General features: G+C 41.1%; 1 protein-coding gene across 4 annotated transcripts in view; it reads left to right on the top strand.

Moving 5' to 3' along the window:
* The first annotated feature begins 1,310 nt into the window (after positions 1–1,310).
* The window catches only part of rapgef4a (Rap guanine nucleotide exchange factor 4a), a 63,175-nt gene continuing 40,337 nt past the window's right edge, over positions 1,311–24,148 (top strand). Inside the window, exons 1-4 of one of the 4 annotated variants that reach the window (XM_047371545.1) lie at positions 1,311–1,660; positions 12,521–12,663; positions 12,761–12,849; positions 15,164–15,310. In XM_047371545.1, the coding sequence (XP_047227501.1) occupies positions 1,593–1,660; positions 12,521–12,663; positions 12,761–12,849; positions 15,164–15,310 (447 nt within the window). In that variant the 5' untranslated portion in view covers positions 1,311–1,592. Of the gene's footprint in view, positions 1,661–12,520; positions 12,664–12,760; positions 12,850–15,024; positions 15,311–16,931; positions 17,060–24,148 lie in introns of those variants that run through there. The other 3 variants (XM_047371540.1, XM_047371541.1, XM_047371543.1) reach the window with 3 other exon arrangements.

The following is a 24,148-nucleotide window of genomic DNA, read 5'->3' on the forward strand; positions in this document are numbered from 1 at the left end:
GTAGTGTAAGGTAACTTATGCAATGTTCTTAAATTGTTTAGAAATAAAATTTGAAGTGTGATGTATGTTTGCATTATTGCCCCCTGAATCAGTTCTGCTTTTCACAAGCCAGAATGTACATAGCTGGTCTTGACCAGCTACGTACAAGTACAGCCTGAAACATTTGCCCATTTGTATTTGAAAAATAGCTTATATTTAAGTTTAAAAGATGGAAAGTGTCTATGTACAACAGCTTTCTTGTGCTGCCAGAGAGTTTTGTTAACATTTAGGTCTGGATTTAGACTGGCCTACTCTGACACATGAAGCTGTTTTGATTTAAAGCTTTCCGTTGGAGCTCTATAGCTGTATGTTTAGAGTAGCTATCCTGCTGGAAGGTGAACCTCTGCCCCAGTTTTTTGGAGACTTTAACACATTTTCTTCCAGGATTGTCCTAAATTTAGTTCCAACCATCTTCCCATTAACTTTGAGTCAAGAGTCAGATCAGTCAAGAGTCTGGTCAGATCAAACCATCAGGTTTGATTTGACCAGGGAAACATAAAACGTGTTGAAATGATTTCTATAAATTGCAGAGAGAAGAGGAGAGTCAAATAAATTATCTGGTGACAGAAACGTTTTAATATTCTGCGTGAGAATCTGCATTGAAACCCATTTGAATCTGTAATGTTTCATTCTGAATAGAGCTTTAAACATAGAAACAAACATCATGCGCACCGAGCTGTTTTCTTCACTCACTGTGACAGCCGGTTTCTGGATACAGTGTAGGCTTCTATTTGCCCTGCGTTTACCACATTCAAGCACATCTGCGCTACTCGCAACGTCTGTCTTGGAGAGAAAGTCAACGTGTCCGAAAGGAACAGCGCCCTCTAGGGTCACAATATATGATAGTCGCAGAATTAGGTGCCCGTCCAGGAATAAAAATGGAAAAAAAAATTATTCTCGTTGCTCTTTGGTTAAGATTTTGTTTTTTATATTTTAAATATAATATAATTAAGCGACTATTTAACTCTCCTCATCCGTTTTAACCTAAAAAACTGAAAAAGTGTAATATATTGTAAAACAAAACGAAACTTGAATTACCTCTAGTTTTTTTTAATCTCTGGATTCTTTCAAATCTGCCTGTGGATCAACATCTGTTTCACTGATTATGTTCAAATTAACACCTTACATAAACTCAAAAAACTATATGTTGTAGCTAACTGATTGCATTATTTTTAACAAAAATGCGCAAAGCAGAAACAAAAAAATAAAACATGCAACTGCAAAGCAGTGACCTGCTTTAAACTCTAAAAGAGAAGCAAACTGATCTGAGCTCTGCTGTAAACTGTTGCTTTGCTCATCTTCCCAAAAGCTAATCACGTTTTTATTTTGGCAGCTTTCTGAGAACAAGTTGTTTCCTTTGTTCTCGCCTTTTTTTTTCTTATAAAGACACATTCCCTAAGTAGGCTAAGTGAGAGAGTGAGGTGAGGAGTCGGAGCTGAGTGAAAGCAGATGAAGCGGACTGCTTCGTCCAGCTCCTCCTCTCCTCTTCCCCCTCTGCAGCAGCAGCAGCAGCAGCATCAACAGCAGCAGGAGTTTCAGCTGGATCAGACACGATGGTAGCAGCGCACACTTCGTCTCATGCTTCGGAATCTGCCGAGTGGATTATTTGTCTGGATAAAAGGTAACTCCATTGCATACATGCACCAGCTTGTTTCCAAGCTTACTTTATCAGCGATTTGATGCAAATTTGGCTTCTTCTCAAGTAAGAGCTGGGCGTTGTGTTTTAACCTCCATAATAATGGTGAAGGTGGCTGTAGTTTAAATTTCCCAGCGGAACTTAATGTATCTGTATAAATAGTGCATCCTTGGAGATCTCCAAGGTTACCGTTTAAATCACGTGCTTACGGGGCCTTTGACCTTTGTTTGATAAAGCTTAAACATAAAAGATTTGCAAATAAATGGGAACACTATGGACCAACATGTATTTGCTACTACAGAACATCCTAATTCGTTAAGAAACAAGGAAAAAACCTTATCTTACCTAAATACACTTAAATCTTTGCCAATCGAAACAAATGTACACAATTGGACTTAAATGTTCCTTATGTCTTTTAAACACAAAAGAACATTTCTAACATAAATGAAATGCTTTTTGACTAATAATAATAGTAATAGTACACACTTGATCAAATCTAATTACACTTGCATATGAAAACAAATATATTATAATCTACAGCATGTATTCCCAAACATTTTTATTTCTACCCTTTAAAAGAAAAAAATTACATTTTATGCAATGTCTAAGTTCACATTGCCTTTACACTCAAGTCAATTCCTTAAAAACAGCTACTTTTATTATAACCATATAAATGTTATATCTATGTATTTTTTATATTATTTATATGCACTATGGCTATAGCATCTGCTTTCAACATTCTTGTTCGTCTCTAAGATATAGAGATACCTCTGACATAATTTCTCTTGCGAATTCAGAAGCTTCTTGTACCAAGCGGTTTGCAGAAAAAGCCTCTGATCACACCTGGCTGTGCTTGGTGGGACCAGCCCATCTGTCCCTCCTCAGTTTTCCAGCTCTGATCCAGGCAGCTCTGATCCTCTTCGCTTCAGAAAAGTAGTGCAGACTAACGGTGGATTGCTGCTACCACCAGCAGCAATCCACCATTTTACCATATTAAGGCTGTTTTTAACACAACTTGGCTTCTACCAGAGCCGTTTATCATTGATGCTCACACAATGAATGACCGGAGACTTCCCCTTTGATGTCATTTCCTGGCATTTAGGACATTGAAATTGTAACATCAAAATATGCTTATTTCGTGTCACAATTGTATTTTATCTTGTCTTTAATCCAAATATCATGTTAATGACTGCACAATTCCTTCAATATTAAGACGTTTTTTTTTTTTCAATTTCTGCATTTGTGGGAAAAGTGTGTCACAGGCACTTTAAGTTCTGTAGCTTTAATTTATGAATCAGCCACAGTGTTTAAGCTCAAACCTTTATGAACCAACTTATCCAATGAATGTCACGGTTTGTGGTTGTGAAAGACCAAACCATAAACAGGACATGGTGGCGCATGGTGGTTGGATATAATTTAATGCACAGAAGAATGAAGTTATAGACACGAAGGAAACACAGGAACCTGGGAGACAGCACCAATACCAACAGACGACCTGACCTGACAGTTACTTAAACACAACATGGGTGAAAAGGACTACACGAAAAACAGGTGGGTGCAATAACAAGCACAAACTGTTGCGGATTATGACATCACCCTCCCTTACCGGGACGATCTCCCGGTTGTCCCGAGGAGGCACAGAGTTCAGAAGGGGCTCTGGAGACAGGAAACAACAGAGGAGCTCTGAAGCCTGGGACCAACGGAGGAGCTCTGAAGCCTGGGACACACAGAGGTGCTCAGGAACAGGAACACCCAAATGAGCTTAGGAACAAAAATATAAGGCAGATCCACCTGGACATGCTCTTTGTGTTGGAGTTGCCAGCTTAGAGCCCCAGAATGGTTATCGCTGCTCATCCTCAGACAGAGGTATTCAACCAAGGTTATGATTTCTACACCTGTTGACTGGTTCTTCTTCTGGTCGGGTCGTTCTGTCTTGGTATGCAGTTGTGAAGGACCAAAGTGTCAACAGGACATTGGCAGGTGCATGGTGGATGTAAATTATTTAATGCACAGAATGATGAACTCACAGACACAAAGGAAACACTGGAACCAGGGAGACAGCAACGACAACACTGATGACAACAGACGACCCGGCCATGAAGGGACCGAAGACAGGAACTTAAATACAGCTAGAGAGAAAAGATCTACATGAAAAAACAGATGGCTGCAATTACTAAAACACAAACAGGTGTGAATCATGGCAGTGAAAGCTACCCTGTATTTACATATGGGGCATGGGTTGATAATCAGGTGAAAAATGGGCCCCAAATGGGATTGTGGGTAGGTTACATAATGGCCCCATGTTAATTGCATATACACTGCTCAAAAAAATAAAGGGAACACTCAAATAACACATACTAGATCTGAATGAATGAAATATTCTCATTTAATACTTTGTTCTGTACAAAGTTGAATGTGCCGACAACAAAATCACACAAAAATCATCAATGGAAAACAAATTTATTAACCAATGGAGGCCTGGATTTGGAGTCACACACAAAATTAAAGTGGAAAAACACACTACAGGCTGATCCAACTTCAATGTAATGTCCTTAAAACAAGTCAAAATGAGGCTCAGTATTGTGTGTGGCCTCCATGTGTCTGTATGACCTCCCTACAACACCTGGGCATGCTCCTGACGAGACGGCGGATGGTCTCCTGAGGGATCTCCTCCCAGACCTGGACTAAAGCATCCGCCAACTCCTGGACACTCCTGGACACTCCTGGTGCAACGTAACCTTGGTGGATGGAGCAAGACATGATGTCCCAGATGTGCTCAATCGGATTCAGGTCTGGGGAACAGGCGGGCCAGTCCATAGCTTCAATGTCTTCATCTTGCAGGATCTGCTGACACACTCCAGCCACATGAGGTCTAGCATTGTCCGGCATTAGGAGGAACCCAGGGCCAACCGCACCAGCATATGGTCTCACAAGGGGTCTGAGGATCTCATCTCGGTACCTAATGGCAGTCAGGCTACCTCTGGCGAGCACATGGAGGGCCGTGTGACCCTCCAAAAAAATGCCACCCCACACCATTACTGACCCACTGCCAAACCAGTCATGCTGAAGGATGTTGCAGGCAGCAGATCGCTCTCCACAATGTGTCCAGACTCTGTTACGTCTGTCACATGTGCTCAGTGTAAACCTGCTTTCATCTGTGAAGTGCACAGGGTGCCAGTGGCGAATTTGCCAATCTTGGTGTTCTCTGGCAAACGCCAAGCGTCCTGCACAATGTTGGGCTGAGCACAACCCCCATTTGTGGACGTCGGGCCCTCATACCATCCTCATGGAGTCGGTTTCTAACCGTTTGTGCAGACACATGCACATTTGTGGCCTGCTGGAGGTCATTTTGCAGGGCTCTGGCAGTGCTCCTCCTGTTCCTCCTTGCACAAAGGCGGAGGTAGCGGTCCTGCTGCTGGGTTGTTGCCCTCCTACGGCCTCCTCCACGTCTCCTGGGGTACTGGCCTGTCTCCTGGTTGCGCCTCCAGGCTCTGGACACTACGCTGACAGACACAGCAAACCATCTTGCCACAGCTCGCATTGATGTGCCATCCTGGATGAGCTGTACTACCTGAGCCACTTCAGAATCAGAATCAGCTTTATTGCCAAGTTCGTACATACAAACAAGGAATTTGACTCCGGTACACTTTGCTCTTTGGTTTTGTTTTTGCAGAGAAACAACCTGGGGGAAGAAACTATCTCTGTGGCGGCTGGTTTTAGTGAACAGTGCTCTGTAGCGGTTGCCTGAAGGTAAAACTCTAAACAGTTTATGTGCAGGGTGTGTGGGGTCTGCAGAGATTTTAGCAGCTCTTTTCTTGACCCTAGACCTGTATAAGTCCTGGATGGAGGGAAGGTCAGCTCTGATTATTCTCTCTGCAGTCCTGATTATTCGTTGCAGTCTGGACCTGTCCTGTTTTGTGGATGAGCCAAACCACACTGAGATGGATGAAGACAGGGCAGACTGAATGATGGCAGTGTAGAAGATGACCAACAGCTCCTGTGGAAGGTTGAACTTCTTGAGTTGCCTCAGGAAGTACAGTCTCTGCTGGGCCTTCTTTCGAACAGTGTCTATGTGTGAAGACCATCTCAGGTCCTCAGAGATGGTGGTTTCTTAGAACCTGAAGTGGTCCACGGCCAATACAGTGTTGTTGAGGATGGTGAGGGGGGGTGTATGGGGGTGGTGTTCTCCGAAAGTCCACCACCATTTCCACAGTCTTGAGTGGGTTGAGTTCAAGGTAGTTCTGACTGCACCAGTGTACCAGCCGATCCACCTGCTGTTGTGGAGGCATAGAGCTGTGTTTGATTAGATTAAAAGTGTTATTATTGTCTTTACCATAATAAAATGAACTATGTGATAAGTTCACTCTGATTGGAGACATGCAAGCTGTTTGGTTGGGAAAGAGATTACATTAGAGGAAAGTTCTTGGTGAGAGGAAAGGCAAATGAGCTTGTTATTGCAGGCAGTCAGGAAATCTGGTGAACACTGCCAGGTCAACTGACCTGCATCTTAATAAAGTCATGAGAGTGTTGTCACGTATGCCAATCTGATGTTTTCCAGATGTTGGGCCGGAGTGTATTCTCGGAAAGAGTAGAGATAACAGTGTGAATGTGTCAAGGAATGTTATGTAACGGAGAATAATGATTTCAATTGGTCAAGAGAATCCAAATGCACACCAATGCTTTGTATCTGTATAAAAACCACCCTGCACAGACTGGAGGCAGGGTGACTTCTGGAATTTTTGATGAAGATGTTGTTTGTGCGCTTTTGAAGAATAAAAGTACCCTCTCGTGAGGTTGTTTGAAGAGAGAATATTTCTGAGTACTGTTTTAATTATTTAGGCTCAGAGATCTGACCGCATCGCTCCCAAACTGTCTGTATGCAGACTCATCACCGTCTTGGATCAGTCCCATGACAGTGGTGTCGTCTGCAAACTTAAGGAATTTCACGGACGAGTCCGGTGAGGTGCAGTCATTTGTGTACAGGAAGAAGAGGAGAGGGGATAGAATACACCCCTGAGGGGCACCAGTACTTATTGATCTGGATTGGGAGAAGATGCTCCCCAGTCTCATCTGCTGTTGTCGGTTCGTTAGGAAGCTGTTGATCCACTGACAGGTGGAGGCTGGGACGTTGAGCTGGGTGAGCTTCTGGCAGTCAAGGTGTTGCAGGATGAAGTGTAGACCTAAGCTGACAGCATCATCTGCCGACCTGTTTGCTCGGTAAGCAAATTGCAGGGGGTCCAGCAGGGGGCCTGAGATGTCTTTCAGGTGCTTCAACACCAGCCGCTCAAAGGATTTCATGACCACAGACGTCAGGGCTACAGGCCTGTAGTCATTTAATCGTAGGATGGTGGGTTTCTTGGGCACCGGGATGATGGTGGATCGTTTGAGGCAGGAGGGGACCTCACATTTCTCCAGTGATTTGTTGAAGATCTTTGTGAAGATCGGAGCGAGTTGATTTGCACAGACTATCAGGCATGATGGGGAGACGTTATCAGGTCCTCCAGCTTTCTTTGTTTTCATGCGCTGAAAGAGCCTATTTACATCTTCCTCAGAGATCTTTAGTGCAGGCAGAGGATCTGAAGGTAGGGGGTTGGTTGCTTTATGGGAGGAATTTGTTCCTGAATGGGATGTAGAGGGGATGATTTGAGGTGTGAATGGCTTCTTGTCATGTCTGCAGTAGAAGCCATTCAGACGGTTGGCCAGGAGACGACTCTGTTCAGGATGGGCTCTTGTAGGCAGTCAGGTTTCTTAGACCAGTCCATACAGCTGAAGTGTCACCAGTAGAAAGGCTGTTCTTAAGCTTCTCATTGTAGCTTCTCTTGGCTGCTTTGATCTCCTTTGTTAGTCTGTTCCTGGCCTGCCTGTACCGCGCCCAATCTCCACTGCTGTGAGCTTCTTCCTTTTCCGTGGGCAGATTCCTGAGATGTGGAGTAAACCTTGGCTTGTTATTCCCAAAGGTGCAGAAGGTCTTGGTCTGCACACACATGTCCTCACAGAAACTGATGTATGATGTCACCACATCAGTTAGTTGGTTTAGGTCAGTGGCTGAAGTTTCAAAAACAGTCCAGTCTGTGCATTCAAAGCAGGCCTGTAGCATCTGCTTTGATTCCTCAGTCCACTTCTTAACAGTGTGAACCGTGGGTTTGGAAGCTCTTAGTCTCTGTTTGTAGGTTGGGATGAGGTGGATTAGATAATGATCCGAAAAACCCAGATCAGTCCTTTAAAGCTGTGTAACAATGGTCCAGTGTGTGTTTGTCTCTGGTGGAACACTTAATATGCTGTATTTGGGGAGTTCATTGGAGAGGTTTGCTCTGTTAAAATCTCCCAGTATTATGATGACAGAGTCTGTGTATTATTTCTCCACGTCTGTAATCAGCTCAGCAAGATGTTTTTCCACGGAAGAAGTGCAGCCATGCGGTGGAAAATATGAGCCGATTATTATAAACCCACTTGTGTGGGTTGTAGAGTCCGTCTCATGCTACCATGAGTGTGAAAGCACCACCAACATTCAAAAGTGACCAAAACATCAGCCAGAAAGCATCGGTACTGAGAAGTGGTCTGTGGTCCCCACCTGCAGAACCACTCCTTTATTGAGTGTGTCTTGCTAATCGCCAAAGATTTCCCCCTGTTGTCTATTCCATTTGAACAACATCATGTGAAACTGATTGTCAATCAGTGTTGGTTTCTAAGTGGACATTTTGATTTCACAGAAGTTTGATTTACTTAGAGTTATATTGTGTTGTTTAAGTGTTCCCTTTATTTTTTTGAGCAGTGTATATGTTTGCCATCTTTGATAAAGTTGAAGCTTGGGTGTCATTGGACCGTTCAACAGGACAATGATCCCAAGTATATCTCAAAGTCCACCAAGGCTTGGTTTCAGAAGAAGCCCAGGAATGCTTGCCATCATAGCTGCATCAAACCCATATTGACAATCTTTGGTAGGATTTGAAAAAAGGAAACACTCAAAGCCAAGATTAGTAATGAACTGGAGTCCTTTGTCCAGGAATACAGGTCCTTCTCAAAATATTAGCATATTGTGATAAAGTTCATTATTTTCCATAATGTCATGATGAAAATTTAACATTCATATATTTTAGATTCATTGCACACTAACTGAAATATTTCAGGTCTTTTATTGTCTTAATACGGATGATTTTGGCATACAGCTCATGAAAACCCAAAATTCCTATCTCACAAAATTAGCATATCATTAAAAGGGTCTCTAAACGAGCTATGAACCTCATCATCTGAATCAACGAGTTAACTCTAAACACCTGTAAAAGATTCCTGAGGCCTTTAAAACTCCCAGCCTGGTTCATCACTCAAAACCCCAATCATGGGTAAGACTGCCGACCTGACTGCTGTCCAGAAGGCCACTATTGACACCCTCAAGCAAGAGGGTAAGACACAGAAAGAAATTTCTGAACGAATAGGCTGTTCCCAGAGTGCTGTATCAAGGCACCTCAGTGGGAAGTCTGTGGGAAGGAAAAAGTGTGGCAGAAAACGCTGCACAACGAGAAGAGGTGACCGGACCCTGAGGAAGATTGTGGAGAAGGACCGATTCCAGACCTTGGGGGACCTGCGGAAGCAGTGGACTGAGTCTGGAGTAGAAACATCCAGAGCCACCGTGCACAGGTGTGTGCAGGAAATGGGCTACAGGTGCCGCATTACCCAGGTCAAGCCACTTTTGAACCAGAAACAGCGGCAGAAGCGCCTGACCTGGGCTTCAGAGAAGCAGCACTGGACTGTTGCTCAGTGGTCCAAAGTACTTTTGTCGGATGAAAGCAAATTCTGCATGTCATTTGGAAATCAAGGTGCCAGAGTCTGGAGGAAGACTGGGGAGAAGGAAATGCCAGAATGCCAGAAGTCCAGTGTCAAGTACCCACAGTCAGTGATGGTCTGGGGTACCGTGTCAGCTGCTGGTGTTGGTCCACTGTGTTTTATATCAAGGGCAGGGTCATTGCAGCTAGCTATCAGGAGATTTTAGAGCACTTCATGCTTCCATCTGCTGAAAAGCTTTATGGAGATGAAGATTTCATTTTTCAGCACGACCTGGCACCTGCTCACAGTGCCAAAACCACTGGTAAATGGTTTACTGACCATGGTATCACTGTGCTCAATTGGCCTGCCAACTCTCCTGACCTGAACCCCATAGAGAATCTGTGGGATATTGTGAAGAGAACGTTGAGAGACTCAAGACCCAACACTCTGGATGAGTTAAAGGCCGCTATCGAAGCATCCTGGGCCTCCATAAGACCTCAGCAGTGCCACAGGCTGATTGCCTCCATGCCACGCCGCATTGAAGCAGTCATTTCTGCCAAAGGATTCCCGACCAAATATTGAGTGTATAACTGTACATGATTATTTGAAGATTGACGTTTTTTGTATTAAAAACACTTTTATTTTATTGGTCGGATGAAATATGCTAATTTTGTGAGATAGGAATTTTGGGTTTTCATGAGCTGTATGCCAAAATCATCCGTATTAAGACAATAAAAGACCTGAAATATTTCAGTTAGTGTGCAATGAATCTAAAATATATGAATGTTAAATTTTCATCATGACATTATGGAAAATAATGAACTTTATCACAATATGCTAATATTTTGAGAAGGACCAGTAGTAGACGATTCTATGGGAACGTTGGCAGGAGTTGGTGCCTGGCGGTACATCATGTTTGCAGCAGGTCATAACAGCAAATGGGTGTTTTTCTAAATATTAAAGATGCTTGTCATGAAGGGGTTGAATCCCTCTGAGACTGCAATAGTTAATTAACTTGCCGTTTCAGCAAATTTGCCGAAATATTAATATTAGTCATGTTGAGCCATGTGTCCAGCAGACCTCCCCACCAGCATATCACACTCACTACTGTGGGGTAGTCAGTTGAGAGCTCTGTCGCTTTTGTCATCAAGTGTCCAAGACATAACACAGCATGTTGGTGATACAATAAAAAAAATTATTCAATTCAATTCAGTTCAGTTTTATTTATATAGCGCCAATTCACAACACGTCGTCTCAAGGCACTTCACAAAGGGTTTGGAATGGTGCGGGGTTGTTGGGAGGTTAGATTAATTAGATCTTCACTAAACTGTTGCAGAGCATAATTTCACCACACTGAATTATATTTCAAAGCTATATCATGTCTCACAGTCTATTGCTGCAATGACTTGCAATCAGTTTAACATGAAGAAATTGTGAAGGCTTTTCTGAACTGGTAACAGTTAACTGAAAATGTTGGCTTACAAACATTGTGATTTGTGTGAGAGAGGAAGATGTTGAACAAAACTCAGAGACAACGGAGAGGCATAGAAACATTAAGAAGAAGAGCATGAAGAAAGCAAACAAAGAACAAGTCCAAAGTACAACAGCAATAAAAAACAGCAAACGGATGCAGTACGCCTGATGTATTTACACATGAATATCTGCTGGTCGCTTGCAGAAGCCACGTGTACATCAAGTGATACTTGTATGACTCAGTTTTTCCAAGCACATGCACTCCTCATGTTGTCACTCTGTTGCTACCATTACAGTAAAACATGTGAGATGTAGGTTCTCAGGTGAATCAAATTAGAATTTAAAATATTTTGTGCACATTTCCAACATGAGATCCCAGAGAATTTATCCCTATTGTTAGATATGTATCTTGAAATTTTAATGGTCAAAAAGTCCATCTATAATAAGAAACCAAACTAGAAAAATAATCTACCAAGCTTGAGATGTTTTTTAAGTGGGTTTCAGTTTTTTTCTTTTTTCTGACTTGCTTGGTTTCTAAAAAAAGATGAACTCCCACACATGTCTCTTTGTCTTAAATTTCACACTTTGTAGAGCTTGTAAGAAAGTACATGCTGGACACAAAACAATCAGGGGAAAAATAATGAGCTGGAGAACTCCCACATTTTACATGACTGATTGTAAGGCCTCATCGGAAAGTGCATTTCATTAGAACAATGTTTGCCAGAGAATGCATGATTAGTTTCAGAGTACAAGACACATGCAGCACAAAAACATGTTTTTAGAGCAACTGCAAACCAGAACCAAGGCCCTGTTTCCTTCTGGATCATTAAAGGTGTTTGGTTTAACTTTTTAAAGGGATGGGCACAGACTCACTTGTAATCTAAGCTGCATTTCAACTGCCTACATATACATCAGGGTCTTTATATTTCAAATGTGAGTCAGTGTAATTCTAGAACAGAATATCGACCATGGAGTCATAAAAAGGAAATGATTTAAACTCAACAAGCAGAACTAACTGATATGATCACTTAACAGTTGCATTGTTGTCTCATTTGTGGAAGTTGTTCCTTATTTATTTCTGATGACATTTTCTGATATTTTTTGCCAGACAGCAAAATTCATTAAACAAATGTTTGACTTAAGGAAAGCAGCCCCAGACCATCACAGTACCACTTCCATGTTAGGATGTTGGTATGATGTCTTTTTTCTGAAATGCTGTGACCTGTAGGTCAAAGGACACGCACCTTCCAAAAGATTCAGTTTTTGTCCCATCAGTCTGAATATTTTTCTAAAAAGCTTGTGGATCATCAATGGGTTGTTTTGGGAAAAGTGAGATGACCTTTGTGTTGTTTTTGGTCAGCAGTAGTTTTTAATCTCAGAACTGTCCAATAGATGCTGTTTTTGCCCAGTTTCTCTTTCTTATTGTTGAGTCAGATACTGAACTTAACTGAGGCAACTGAGGACTGCAGAGCTTTAGATGTTGTTCTGTGTTTTTTTTTCTTCTGAAATGCCTTGATATGTCGTTGGTGTGTTCGATTGCTTGCTGGCTGCTTCGATTATGTCCAGCTTTTACTTGACTTTTATTTTTTGCTGATCTCTGTGTTTCTCCAGACCAGCAGAGCGCTCGGGTGAAGATGTCGACATAATCCTGGCACGTCTAAAAAATGTGAAGGCTTTGGAGAGATTCCACCCTCGTTTGCTGCAGCAGATTTGTCTGTGTGGGTTCTACGAGTGCTTGGAGAAAGGGGTCACTTGTAGGTCAAAGTCCAGTAGATCAAAGGATAAGCTGCTCATTAAAAAAGTTCACTGATCTTAGATCTTTTGATTGGTCATGTTTTCTGTTCTGTTCAGTGTTTCGCCAGGGAGACATTGGTACGAGCTGGTATGCTGTCCTGTCTGGTTCCCTGGATGTGAAAGTGTCTGAAACATCAAGCTATCAGGTACAGCTGGAATTAAAGTTTTTTTTAAATATTTTAATTCAATGATTTGTTTATAAGGGAGAAACAAATTAGGTACCGCAGTTTCCTCAGTTATTGACATGCCTGATGAAGATGTGTAGAAATGCCTTCAAATGAAACCCAAGGTTTTATGTTTCCGTTTCAGCTGGTTTTTACTATTCAATTATAACTCAACATACTTCTGCTTTACTTATGGCATATTCCTATGTCTTATTCATTTTGAACAGAAGCTAAGACAAATGGACCTCTATCGTGTCATATTTATACCTCAGGGAAACAAAACATTATGGATTACTAATGGTAACTTAAAAAATTTATTTTGTTGTAAACAAGTTAGCATACATTTATTTTACTGGAATTGCTGGGGTGGGGGTTTACTGAACAAATATATTAAAAATATATTAAAATAAACACCTGTATATTTCTTAAATTATTGGTGTGAAGTTACAGCAATCACAGAGTTTATTTTAAGGCTTCTTACACTGCTTTACCTGAGCTGCCAGTAAATAGACACCTGCAACACTGAAATAACCATCTGACATGAATACAAAATAAAAATAGATTAGCCAAGCGGTCCTAACATATAGGATTTCGTCAAATAATTTAATTTGATCTAATTCAGTTGTTACAAAAGTTTCCAGTTTGAACAAATGTTTTTGTTTCTTCTTTAACAGAAAAATTGGACTGAACATCTTCATTTTAACCTTACAACTAAAATACAAACAGTAGTGGCAGGTCTGTTGCACTTTTGAAAACAAATTATTTTACAAACAGGAAAACTTTGTTTCTCATAACTGATATAATGTTCCTTTACATAGACTTTTTTCCAGAGCTATTAGACTGAGACTAGAGTGCTGTAAAAATGGCTTAGTCTCATATTTATCAATAAATTAAATAATCGATTTACCAATCTGACTTGGATCCTACATAAAGCCAAGAACAAATAACAAAGAATAAACAATCTACTAGGACTAATAAGAGTAAAAGGGTCCAAATGAAGAAATGTTTTCCTATTTGAGTTATTGCTTAAGATGAAAGGGCCATAAGAAGAGGAGAAGAGGAAGAGGAGGAAGGTCAAGGTTTGAAGTTCTCACTTCCACATCCATTCTTATCCAATTCCAAATCAGCAGAATAACACAGATTCTTCTCACCTCATGTCTATTGAAATGTCAGCTCTGGCGTCTTGAATCTTGATGATCTGAAATATTTAAGTGTGACATCAAAGAAAAAACATGATATTCTGCAAGGGGACAAATGCTTATTCTCACAGTTACAAGCAGTATACAACTAATGGCCATTCAAAAGACTGCAGCACTACTATACAACAGCAATTCAAGGAGCATAGAACGTGGGCAGCAAACCACCCACAATCCAGTCAGACTTAAGGGTGGGTGTTGATTTTTCTTTCTGTTTTCATGCATGAAATCGTTTTTAGATAAAAGAGAAAAGTGAGTATGTTAATAAATGAGTAAGAAGAGGAAATAATTTTACCTTTTAAACATTATGTTTCAGAAAACTGAAAACCAAGGTTTAGAGATCTTAGTTAACTTAGGAAATAACATCTAACAATATTAAAACTATTAACATTTAAGCCATATTGGGATCGTTTACCTGCCTTGTTCTTTCTGAATGCTGATACAGTGCTGTGCAAAAGTGTTTGCTTCTTCTGGTTTTACCTAAATGTTTCAGACCATCAAAAAAATTTTAATATCAAAGATACCCTGAATAAATACAAAATTTAGTTTTTAAATCATTAAGTAACTGTAATTAACCACGTTTTTTTGGACAACTGAGTTTCACTACCCAAATCCAGGCCTTATTTCTGCAAGACATGAAGAATGAAGAAATCACCTAATTTAATAGAACCTGTCTAGCAACATGAAGGAAGCCAGCAAATAAAGCAACACATCATGCTCCAATATGTCTGATATTAAACTTTTTTGATAATCTGAAACACTGAAGTCTGACAAAAGAGTAAAAATAAAAGAGATCTGTACATTTTCACAGCACTGTATCTTACAAATAACGGACTAATTGGATCAAATCAATCTGTTTGTTTCACGAGCTTTGAGGAAATTCCTTTAATCATCCCAAGTTGTTCTTTTATTAATACACATTTCTTGCTTGGATGAGATTACATGATTACTTTTTCCGCAGATATTCTGCAATGCAATGTCAAGATCCTGCATCTGATGGAGCATGAAGACAAGACATAACCTAACAAGATGCAAACTCCTGAGGACTGTTAGAAGCTATGATGCATGATGCAGAACACCTTGTCTGCTTCCCATTGCAGGATGCCGTCACTATTTGCACACTGGGGACCGGCACGGCGTTCGGAGAGTCGATCCTGGATAACACCCCCAGACATGCTACGATTGTCACTCGGGAATTCAGCGAACTCCTACGTGTTGAACAAAAGGAGTTCAGGTCTCTGTGGGAGGTCAGTTATACTGTATGTTACATATTGAGCTAAGAAAATGGTCGGACTATTACAGCGTGCAATACATCTCTGATATAAACTCAAAATACGATTTAAAAGTGCTGCCATTATGTAAGAAGTGACTGAGGAGGCTTCTGAGAGAGTGGATACATTTTTTAAGGGAAAACTGTAGAAGAGAGCTATATTGAAGGCAAAGAGAGTGTAGTTTGTAGTGAAGGAGATAAATGAGGTTCGGATTATAAACAACTATTCAGGCATCTATACTCACCACTATAATTGTTTAATTATTAAAGTATCTCCTTTCTGTTTATTTTACTGGGCTTTTATGTGATACACCAACAGAAAGTATTGCATGATTGTGAAGTAAAGGGAAAATGACACATGGTTTCCAGTTTTGTCTTACAAATAAAACTCTGAAAAGTATGCTGTGCATTTGTAATTATCCCCGAGTCAATACGTTTTAGAACCACCTTTTGCTGCAATTACAGCTGACTTTGGGGGGATGTCTATACAAACTTTACACATCTAGAGATGGAATTCTTTCCATCTTCCATCTCTCTGTCAAACTGGATAGAGCATGCCCATGAAAGTCAATGTCCATGTCTTGCAACAGACTCTCAAATAGATTGAGGTCTGAACTTTGACTTGGCCATTTTAACATATGCATATTCTTTGATCTAAAACATTCCATTGCAGCTCTGACTGTATCTTCTGACTGGAAGGAGAACCTCCTACGTTTTTTGTAGCCTCTAACAGGTTTACTTGCAGGATTTTCCTCCATTTAGCTCCATCTATCTTCCCATCAACTCTCACCAGTTAAATTTTGATCTTATCCCACCAAAGATAGCCGTTTTGCTGTGTACCCTACAGAGCAAGAATCAAACTCCAAATCAAACATCTCAATTGCTTTCTTCTTGCCACTCTCCGTAAATGCCAGATGTGTGGAGCTCACTTAATTTAGCAGCAGATTTGTGGACATGTGGATCTCTCCAGCTCATCCAGAGCTACCATGGGCCTCCTGGCTGTTTCTCTGATTAATGCAATCCTTGCTAGTTTAGGTTGACAGCCACATCCTGGTAGGTTTGTAGATGTGCCATAAGCTTTCCATTTTTGGTTGATGGATTGAACAGTGCTCTGTGAGATGTTCAAAGCTTGGGATATTGTTTGTTCTTTAGCCTAAAACTTCTTTGCAACTTCTGTTAAACAGTCCAAGGGGATATGAGCACATTTGCGTGTTCACCTTATGTTTTGACCACTAGATGGAAGTGTTGTACAGAGGTGAACCTGTATCACACAGGCATCCTTAGCAGTCATCCAGTGCTTTTAAATAGGCTAAGTGCCTGTCATTTAATGGCATTAAAGGACATTTACATCCTATTCTCAGTAGGTTTGGTTTGTGAATAGACAAAGCCTTGCTGTACTGTTTATAACAACCCATGTATCAGTCTTCCCACTTGTAGCCTTTACTAATAATTATGGTCAGTGGATGTTGTATTCTGTGTGGAGGACCCCTCCTCTCTTACCTCCCCCTCTATACCAGGCATGCTTCCTGTGGAAGCCAGCCCCTTTCCTTTGGGACAACAGGGCATCGGTAAGTTAGATTAAGGTCTTTGTGTGTCGGTGTCAATGTGCTGGCCAACAGGAGTGAGAGTGAGAGCTTTGCTGTTGCAGCATATACACAAAAGATCACGCTGAAAGACTACCAGGATAAACATTTCAACTCTGCCCTGGGGCGGCCTCTTCAGCAAGGTTAGGCTCAATTGAGATTTTACAGTTGCTCTAACAGCTGGTTTATCTTATGTTGATATTAGAGACCGCTGGACTTGGTTTTGTGATCGAATTGTGTTTTGCTATATTCTTTCTAGCATTCCTGTAAGTTTTTACCCACCATCCAAACTGCAAATTTCATCTTTTACATTTTTCTTTGCCTGATTCACATTAGGGTTTTTGTTTTTGTTTTTGTTGCAGCTTGGTTCTCTCTGTCAGATGTTTGTTACACTATTGTGGTATATAATGTTTAATGATAAACTGTATCTCATTTTATGATGTGTGCATTTAATTATATACGTGCATTATTTAAGAAGCCTATGATAAATTGGTGGTTTAAGGACTGAAATACAGACATATTGAAAGCAGATTCAGGTGCAGAAAAAAATCACTATTTATCAAGTAAACAAGGCAGCATGATATTAACAATGTACACAGGCAGAAGGGTCAGACCAAACAGAGATGGAAGCCTGGGGTATATATTCTGGATAATGTGATTAGATGATGTAGTAAGAACCAGGAGTAGGCAACAACCCACTCTATTCCACTTATCTGAGATAGAGTTGCAAGGGTAACAGGTCCAGGAGGAAAACCTAGGCACCCTTTCCGCAACTCTCCTGTTCATTCTGGGGTATCGCACTGCATTTACCAGAAGTTCTGGCTTTGCCTGGCTAAAACCACTATAGGAAAGTTTCCAGGAGGCATCTTGATCAGATGCTGAACCATGTAAATTGAGGCTTCTCAATCCAGAGGAGTGGTGGCTCCACTTCAAGCTCTCACTTCGGTGGCATCAGACCTATATCAAAACATACGGTGAGTCTGAAGCTGTTGCTTCAAGGCGCAGCTACGAGTGATCCTCTTGTTCTATTCTGAAGCCTTGGTGCTACTGATAAAACTTTCAATGACTTTCTGAGTCCATTAATCTTCTTATGTCCTAGAGCCCTTCAGCCTGAATCATCTAAAATGTCTTAAAGACACAAACTGACACTCGTTGATGCATCACGATGCTCTAGAAGTGCGTTACCGGTCAGGCTGAGCCTAGCAGAAGAAGCTACTTTTAGACGCTTGTATTCAGGATCTTCCTCTTTTGGTCCTGATCCATATCACATGAGGATCAATGTGGAACAATGACTGATCAGAAAATTTGGCTCAGTTCTTTTTTTCCACTGCAGACCACAGCGACAGAGCAACCAAGCTCCATCTTACCATCTCTCCTGCAAAAGGAAACTAAAATACTTTAACTTATCCAAAGGAGGCAGACACTAATCCGTGGTGCAGCGAGAGCAATGTACCTTTTTCCAGTTGAGAATCATGGCCTCAGACTTACATTAGTGGATTCTCATCCCAGGCATTTCATCCTCAGTTAAGAACCACTTCACTGCTCGCTGAGGCTCATAGCTTGAAAATTCGAAGAGAGCTACATCGTCTTCTAAAGGAAAATATGGGACCCAGAAGTTCCCACACTTTACGCCCTGCTTTCCATTACTATATTTTGACATCCCGTCCATGAGCACCACAAACGGGATTGGTGACAAGGGTCAGCCCTGATGAAGTCCCATCTTTACTGGCAACAAGGTATATAAGGACTGGATAGCCCTCAAAGACAAAGCACGCCACCCGCCCACCCCCCCAGAAATTGCCTTAAGGGATAACAAGCTTTCTTAAGATTTCCAAAGCATATGTGAACTGGACAACCAAACCCACATGACTCCATGATGGCAAAGATCTAGTCCACTACAAGGCAGCAACCTAAAGGAAATACATAAGGACAAAGCTGAGCAGATAGTCATAAAAACACAAAACCCAAAGTCAAAACCATTTGAGACCTCAACCATGACAGAGCCAAGTTGGAGTCCATCATCACAGTTATAAGGAACTTTAGTAGTCAGTTTAGGTTTTTGATGCATATATGTTCAATTCAGGTTCTGGAATGAGAAAATCATTGACTGCTGTTTTGGAAGAAACATGTCTTTTGGTTCTCCCTAGTAATGTTTGTGGCTCAACAATCTGAAACCTACTTTATTCCATTTTTAAGTTCATGAAATGCTGAATCATATCAGCATGTGACATGTCTGGACAGTTGTGCATGACCTAAGCTTTCACTGAGAAGCACTGTTGCAGTGGGGTGGATCCTGAATAAAAAGACATTGTCTGGATGGCTCCATATTGCTCCAAAACAATGTATATTTTGTTCAGCGTTAACAGTTCGATCTGTGTAAGTATGGCATGAGCACCGTAAAGGAGATGGGTTTTGAAACATTCAGACACCAAGCTAGACTCTTCCTGGTCTACTTAATTCAGACGATGCAAGGTCATGATGCAAAAATTAAAATAAATTTTGACTGTAAAAGTTAATTCTATAGATTGTGTTTTAATGTGAATGATGTGCATAAGCACAGCTTTCTACTGTTTTAGAGACAGGGTTGATACCTATATTAGATATTGACCTTGTAAGTGATTTACATCTTCCACTGATTGTCTTTCGTTCAACCATGCTGGTTGTATCTCACCTTGTCTACAGGCAGTTATTTCACTTGACCTCAGCATGTTACAGTTAAACAGTGGTACACCCTTATAGCTGTCTAAACTGTATGGATTATTTGTTCATCCTGAAAATGAGACGCAGTTGTACTTGCAGATGAGCTTCAGCTGCTGCACATAGGCTTTATAGACCTGACTTGTCTCCAGATTTTTTAGATAGTAAACTTACTCTAAAATGAATACAGGTTTTAAATAAAGTTTTTTTTTATAAATATTTGGGAATTTACATAAACAGCTTAAAAATTTAGACAAAAAAGAGGCACAAGAATATTCACAACCATTACTATGACACTCAAAACTGAGCTCAGGTGCATCTGATTTCCACTGGTCAACCTTTAGATGCTTCTGCAACCGGACCTGACATCAGTTTACTTCCTCTTCCTGTAGAGGGCGCCGCTCACAGAACCAGACCCCTTTGTAACTCTGAAAATAAAAGAAATCATTGATGTTTGGAGTTGCCTGTGGTAAATTCAGCTGACTGAACATAATTTGGAGCGGAGGCTCTTGTCCATGTAATGTCTCACAGTTGTCAGTGCATGTCAGGGCAGAAACTATTCGAAGAAAAGTCAAATGAATTGTCTAAAGAACATAGAGACCTGATTGTGTGAAACCACACATCTGGGAAAGGATATGAAAACATTTCAGTCACATCCTGAAAAGCACTTTCACCTCCTTTAAACAAAAATGTAAAAAGTTTGGAACCACCATGACCGTCCATAAATCTGACCAGACTGAATAATTGGGGAAGATGGGCTTTGGTCTGGGAGGTGATGAAGGACCCAGTGGTCATTAAGTTGGCATTTTAATGGTTCCTTGTGAAGACAAGATCATCCAGAAGGTCAGCCATTGCTAACACACTCCACCAATCAGGCCTTTATGTAAAGTGAGCTGCTTGAATTTTGTCAAAAGCACCTCAGAGTAGGGGTCTCCTCCAGCTTGAGGAGTAGAGCCTCCAACTCCAGCCCTTAAGGGCCATCCTCACCATCTCATAAAGTTCTGCAGAGAGTTGTAAATCTCTGGCTTAGAGAACAAAATTCTGTAGTCTGCTGAAAGCAAAATAACCTTTTTGACCTGAACTCCAGTGTAATAAAACTGGCACTGCTCATCACCTCGCTAACATCATCCCTATGGTGGCATGCAGCATCATACTTTGTGGGTGTTGTTTCTGCAGCAAGAACTGGTCGACCAGCCCACATAGAGGGTAAGATGACAGCAGCCAAACATAGACAGATTCTTCAAAAAACCTGCTCAAGGTGATCTGGAACTCAGACTATGGCGGTGATTCATCTTCAGTGACAGAAAACGCAGCCGAGACAGGAAAGGAGTGGCTTTAGCCAGAGACCAGACTCAACTGAACATCATTCCCATCCAACCTGACTGTGCTTGAAAGGTTCTGCAGGGACGAATGGTTTAGGCTGTCATTGCAGCCAACATAGTATTGAACAAACGATGGGAATACTTAGAAAACACCGAATTCAGAAGTCTTTTTGATGAAAAAATTAATTAAAAAAAAAAATCTGGGAAGCGGTTTCCACCATGTCATTATGGGTTACTGTGTGGATCTTTGAGAAAGAAAATGCTCAAATCTAGCCTGTCATATAACAAAATGTAGATTTACAGGACCGATGTATGTTTTTCATCAACATTTCTAACATTTAACTGCAGGTGCCAGAAAGCAACACATACTGAAGTTGCTTCCTAAGAATCTCTTATGGGATTTAGATAATTGTTTGTATCATGTTGCTGTCTCATACACGAACGAGGGCTTTAATGCAGCTCTGCACACGACAGAATCTGGATCTAGTCACTGTAAACTGGGAGCCGTTTGCTTGTTTGTTGAACAGAGCAGAGATTAGCCAGGCTCAGCTAGCAGTAGAGAAGATGACCATGGCTTGGGTGTCCTGATCTTTAACTTACTCTTTGCTTCGTTTCCTGCTTCAGATGGCCTCCATCCCTTAAATATGACACAGTGGTTTCGCTTTTACTTCCTGCTGCAGACTTTTTAGCCTGCGTCTGACCTGGACAGGAAGCGTTTGCTCTGTGCATCACACCTGACAGCTCTGCATCTTTTGAGTGAAATAGAAGTATACATGGTGATAGCTAAATTCTGAATGCTTGGAGCATATCTATAAGATAAAATGCTGAAGGACGGAACATGGTGTGTTTCTATCATTGGTCTGTAGAATCAGACTAGTGGGCAGGCAGAGGAGAAACCTGATGAAAAGGAAGTGGCAGGGATGTAAAATGCCCTCAGGAGGTTGCAGCCTGGTTTAGGGAAAGGTTGGGGGAAAAAGGCAAAGCCACTTATCTTCTGCACAGCGGATCTTTTAAGTTTTCCTATCTCTGTTCACAAAGTTGCTGCATGATTAAAGGAAACAGTCAGAAAGTCCAAATTAATCTTGCTGATTATTTCCTTCTAGCCAGACTACGTTTGTCTCTGTGGATGACAACAGGATTTCTTGATTTAACAGTCTCTTATTATTTGTCAAATCCTAAACAAGAACCGTGCTAGTTCTGCTGAATGTTGGATCAGGATTAACATGCAACATTTATTACCAAACCAAGCACACCAAATATGTAACCAAATATGTCCAAACCTCACATCTGTTTATCAGTGAGTATATATAGAAAGAGTATAAGATTATTGTATTTGTCCATCTAAATGAGTTAAAAATGTCTCTAAAGTATTAATTTATTTCAGTAATAAATTCAAAAAGAGAAATTAATATATTATATAAATTAAAATCACATAGAGTGAGATTTTTCAAGCATTAATTTCTGTTAAATTGATAATTATATCTTTCAGCTAATGAAATTCAGTTTCTAAAACAAATTGTATATTACAGAAGACCATAAAAATAAGATATTTAATACAGAAATGTTGGCCTTCTGAAACGTATGTCCAGTACACTATGTGCACTCAATACCTTTCTACTTTTGCACGAATTACTGCATCAGAGCACAAAAAACACTCTAAACTACGAGAATGGATCATAGTGCGGTAATTCATTTCTTTAATTGCTCGGGGCGTTCAGGCAGCTTTTCACGTGCCTGTGATAAATACCAAAGTTAGAGATAAAACACCATCTGCTCTCTATCCTCAAAGAGATCCTGCAATCTGTACGTTTTAGGAGTTGGATTGTTTGAACAATGGATTATATTTACTGCTAAGTTGGAAAAAACATTTTGAGTGGGCAAAATGTGTAGGCAAAAAGGTCTATTAAATGCCCTGTTTCCAAGGAAAAAACACATGTAATTGAAAAAAATAAATAAAACCCTCTTCATGTACAGTGCAGTAATATTCAGAATCCAGTTTAGCAGTCTATCACAGGCTGGCACAGAGACGTGCAGGATAAACAATCGTGCACACACACAAAACCACTCCCACTGGCAATTGAGACAGACCAATAAACCTGACAGTCATGTTTTTGGACTGTGGGAGGAAGCTGGAGTAACTGGAGAGAACTCACACCGGGGGATAACATGCAAACTTCATCCAGGAAGACCCCAGGCCAGGTTTCTAATCCAGGCTGCAAGACAACAGGCAGAGTGTGGCCCTTGAGTCAATACTTTGTAGAATCATTTTGCTGCATTTAGACCTGCAAATCTTTTGTCTCTACCAGCTTTGCACATCTAGCAACTGTCATGATCCGCACCTGTTTGTGTTTCTGTTAATCACACACATCTGTTTTCCATGTGGTTCTGTTCATCTCTGTTGTATTTAAGTCAGTGTTTTTGGTTCCCTTGTGGTTGGGTCATCTGTTGTCATCCATGTTGTTGTCTCCCAGATTCCTGTGTTTCCTCTGTGTTTTCCTCCAGCAAGTGCTCTTTTTAAATTACACCGCTCAAAAAAATAAAGGTAACACTTAAACAACATAATATAACTCCAAGTAAATCAAACTTCTGTGAAATCAAACTGCCCATTTAGGAAGCAACACTGATTGACAATCAATTTCACATGTTGTTGTGCAAATGGAATAGACAACAGGGGAAAATCTTTGGTGATTAGCAAGACACTCAATAAAGGAGTGGTTCTGCAGGTGGAGACCACAGACCACTTCTCAGTACCTATGCTTTCTGGCTGATGTTTTGGTCACTTTTGAATGTTGGTGTTGCTTTCACACTCGTGGTAGCATGAGACGGACTCTACAACCCACACAAGTGGCTCAGGTAGTGCAGCTCATCCAGGATGGCACATGAATGCGAGCTCTGGCAAGAAGGTTTGCTGTCTGTCAGCGTAGTGTCCAGAGCCTGGAGGCGCTACCAGGAGACAGGTCAGTACACCAGGACACGTGGAGGAGGCCGTAGGAGGGCAACAACCCAGCAGCAGGACCGCTACCTCCGCCTTTGTGCAAGGAGGAACAGGAGGAGCACTGCCAGAGCCCTGCAAAATGACCTCCAGCAGGCCACAAATGTGCATGTGTCTGCACAAACGGTTAGAAACTGACTCCATGAGGATGGTATGAGGGCCCGACGTCCACAAATGGGGGTTGTGCTCACAGCCCAATACCGTGCAGGACGCTTGGCATT

This window comes from Girardinichthys multiradiatus, chromosome 7 (genome assembly GCF_021462225.1).
Source record: "Girardinichthys multiradiatus isolate DD_20200921_A chromosome 7, DD_fGirMul_XY1, whole genome shotgun sequence".
NCBI classification, from domain to species: domain Eukaryota; kingdom Metazoa; phylum Chordata; class Actinopteri; order Cyprinodontiformes; family Goodeidae; genus Girardinichthys; species Girardinichthys multiradiatus.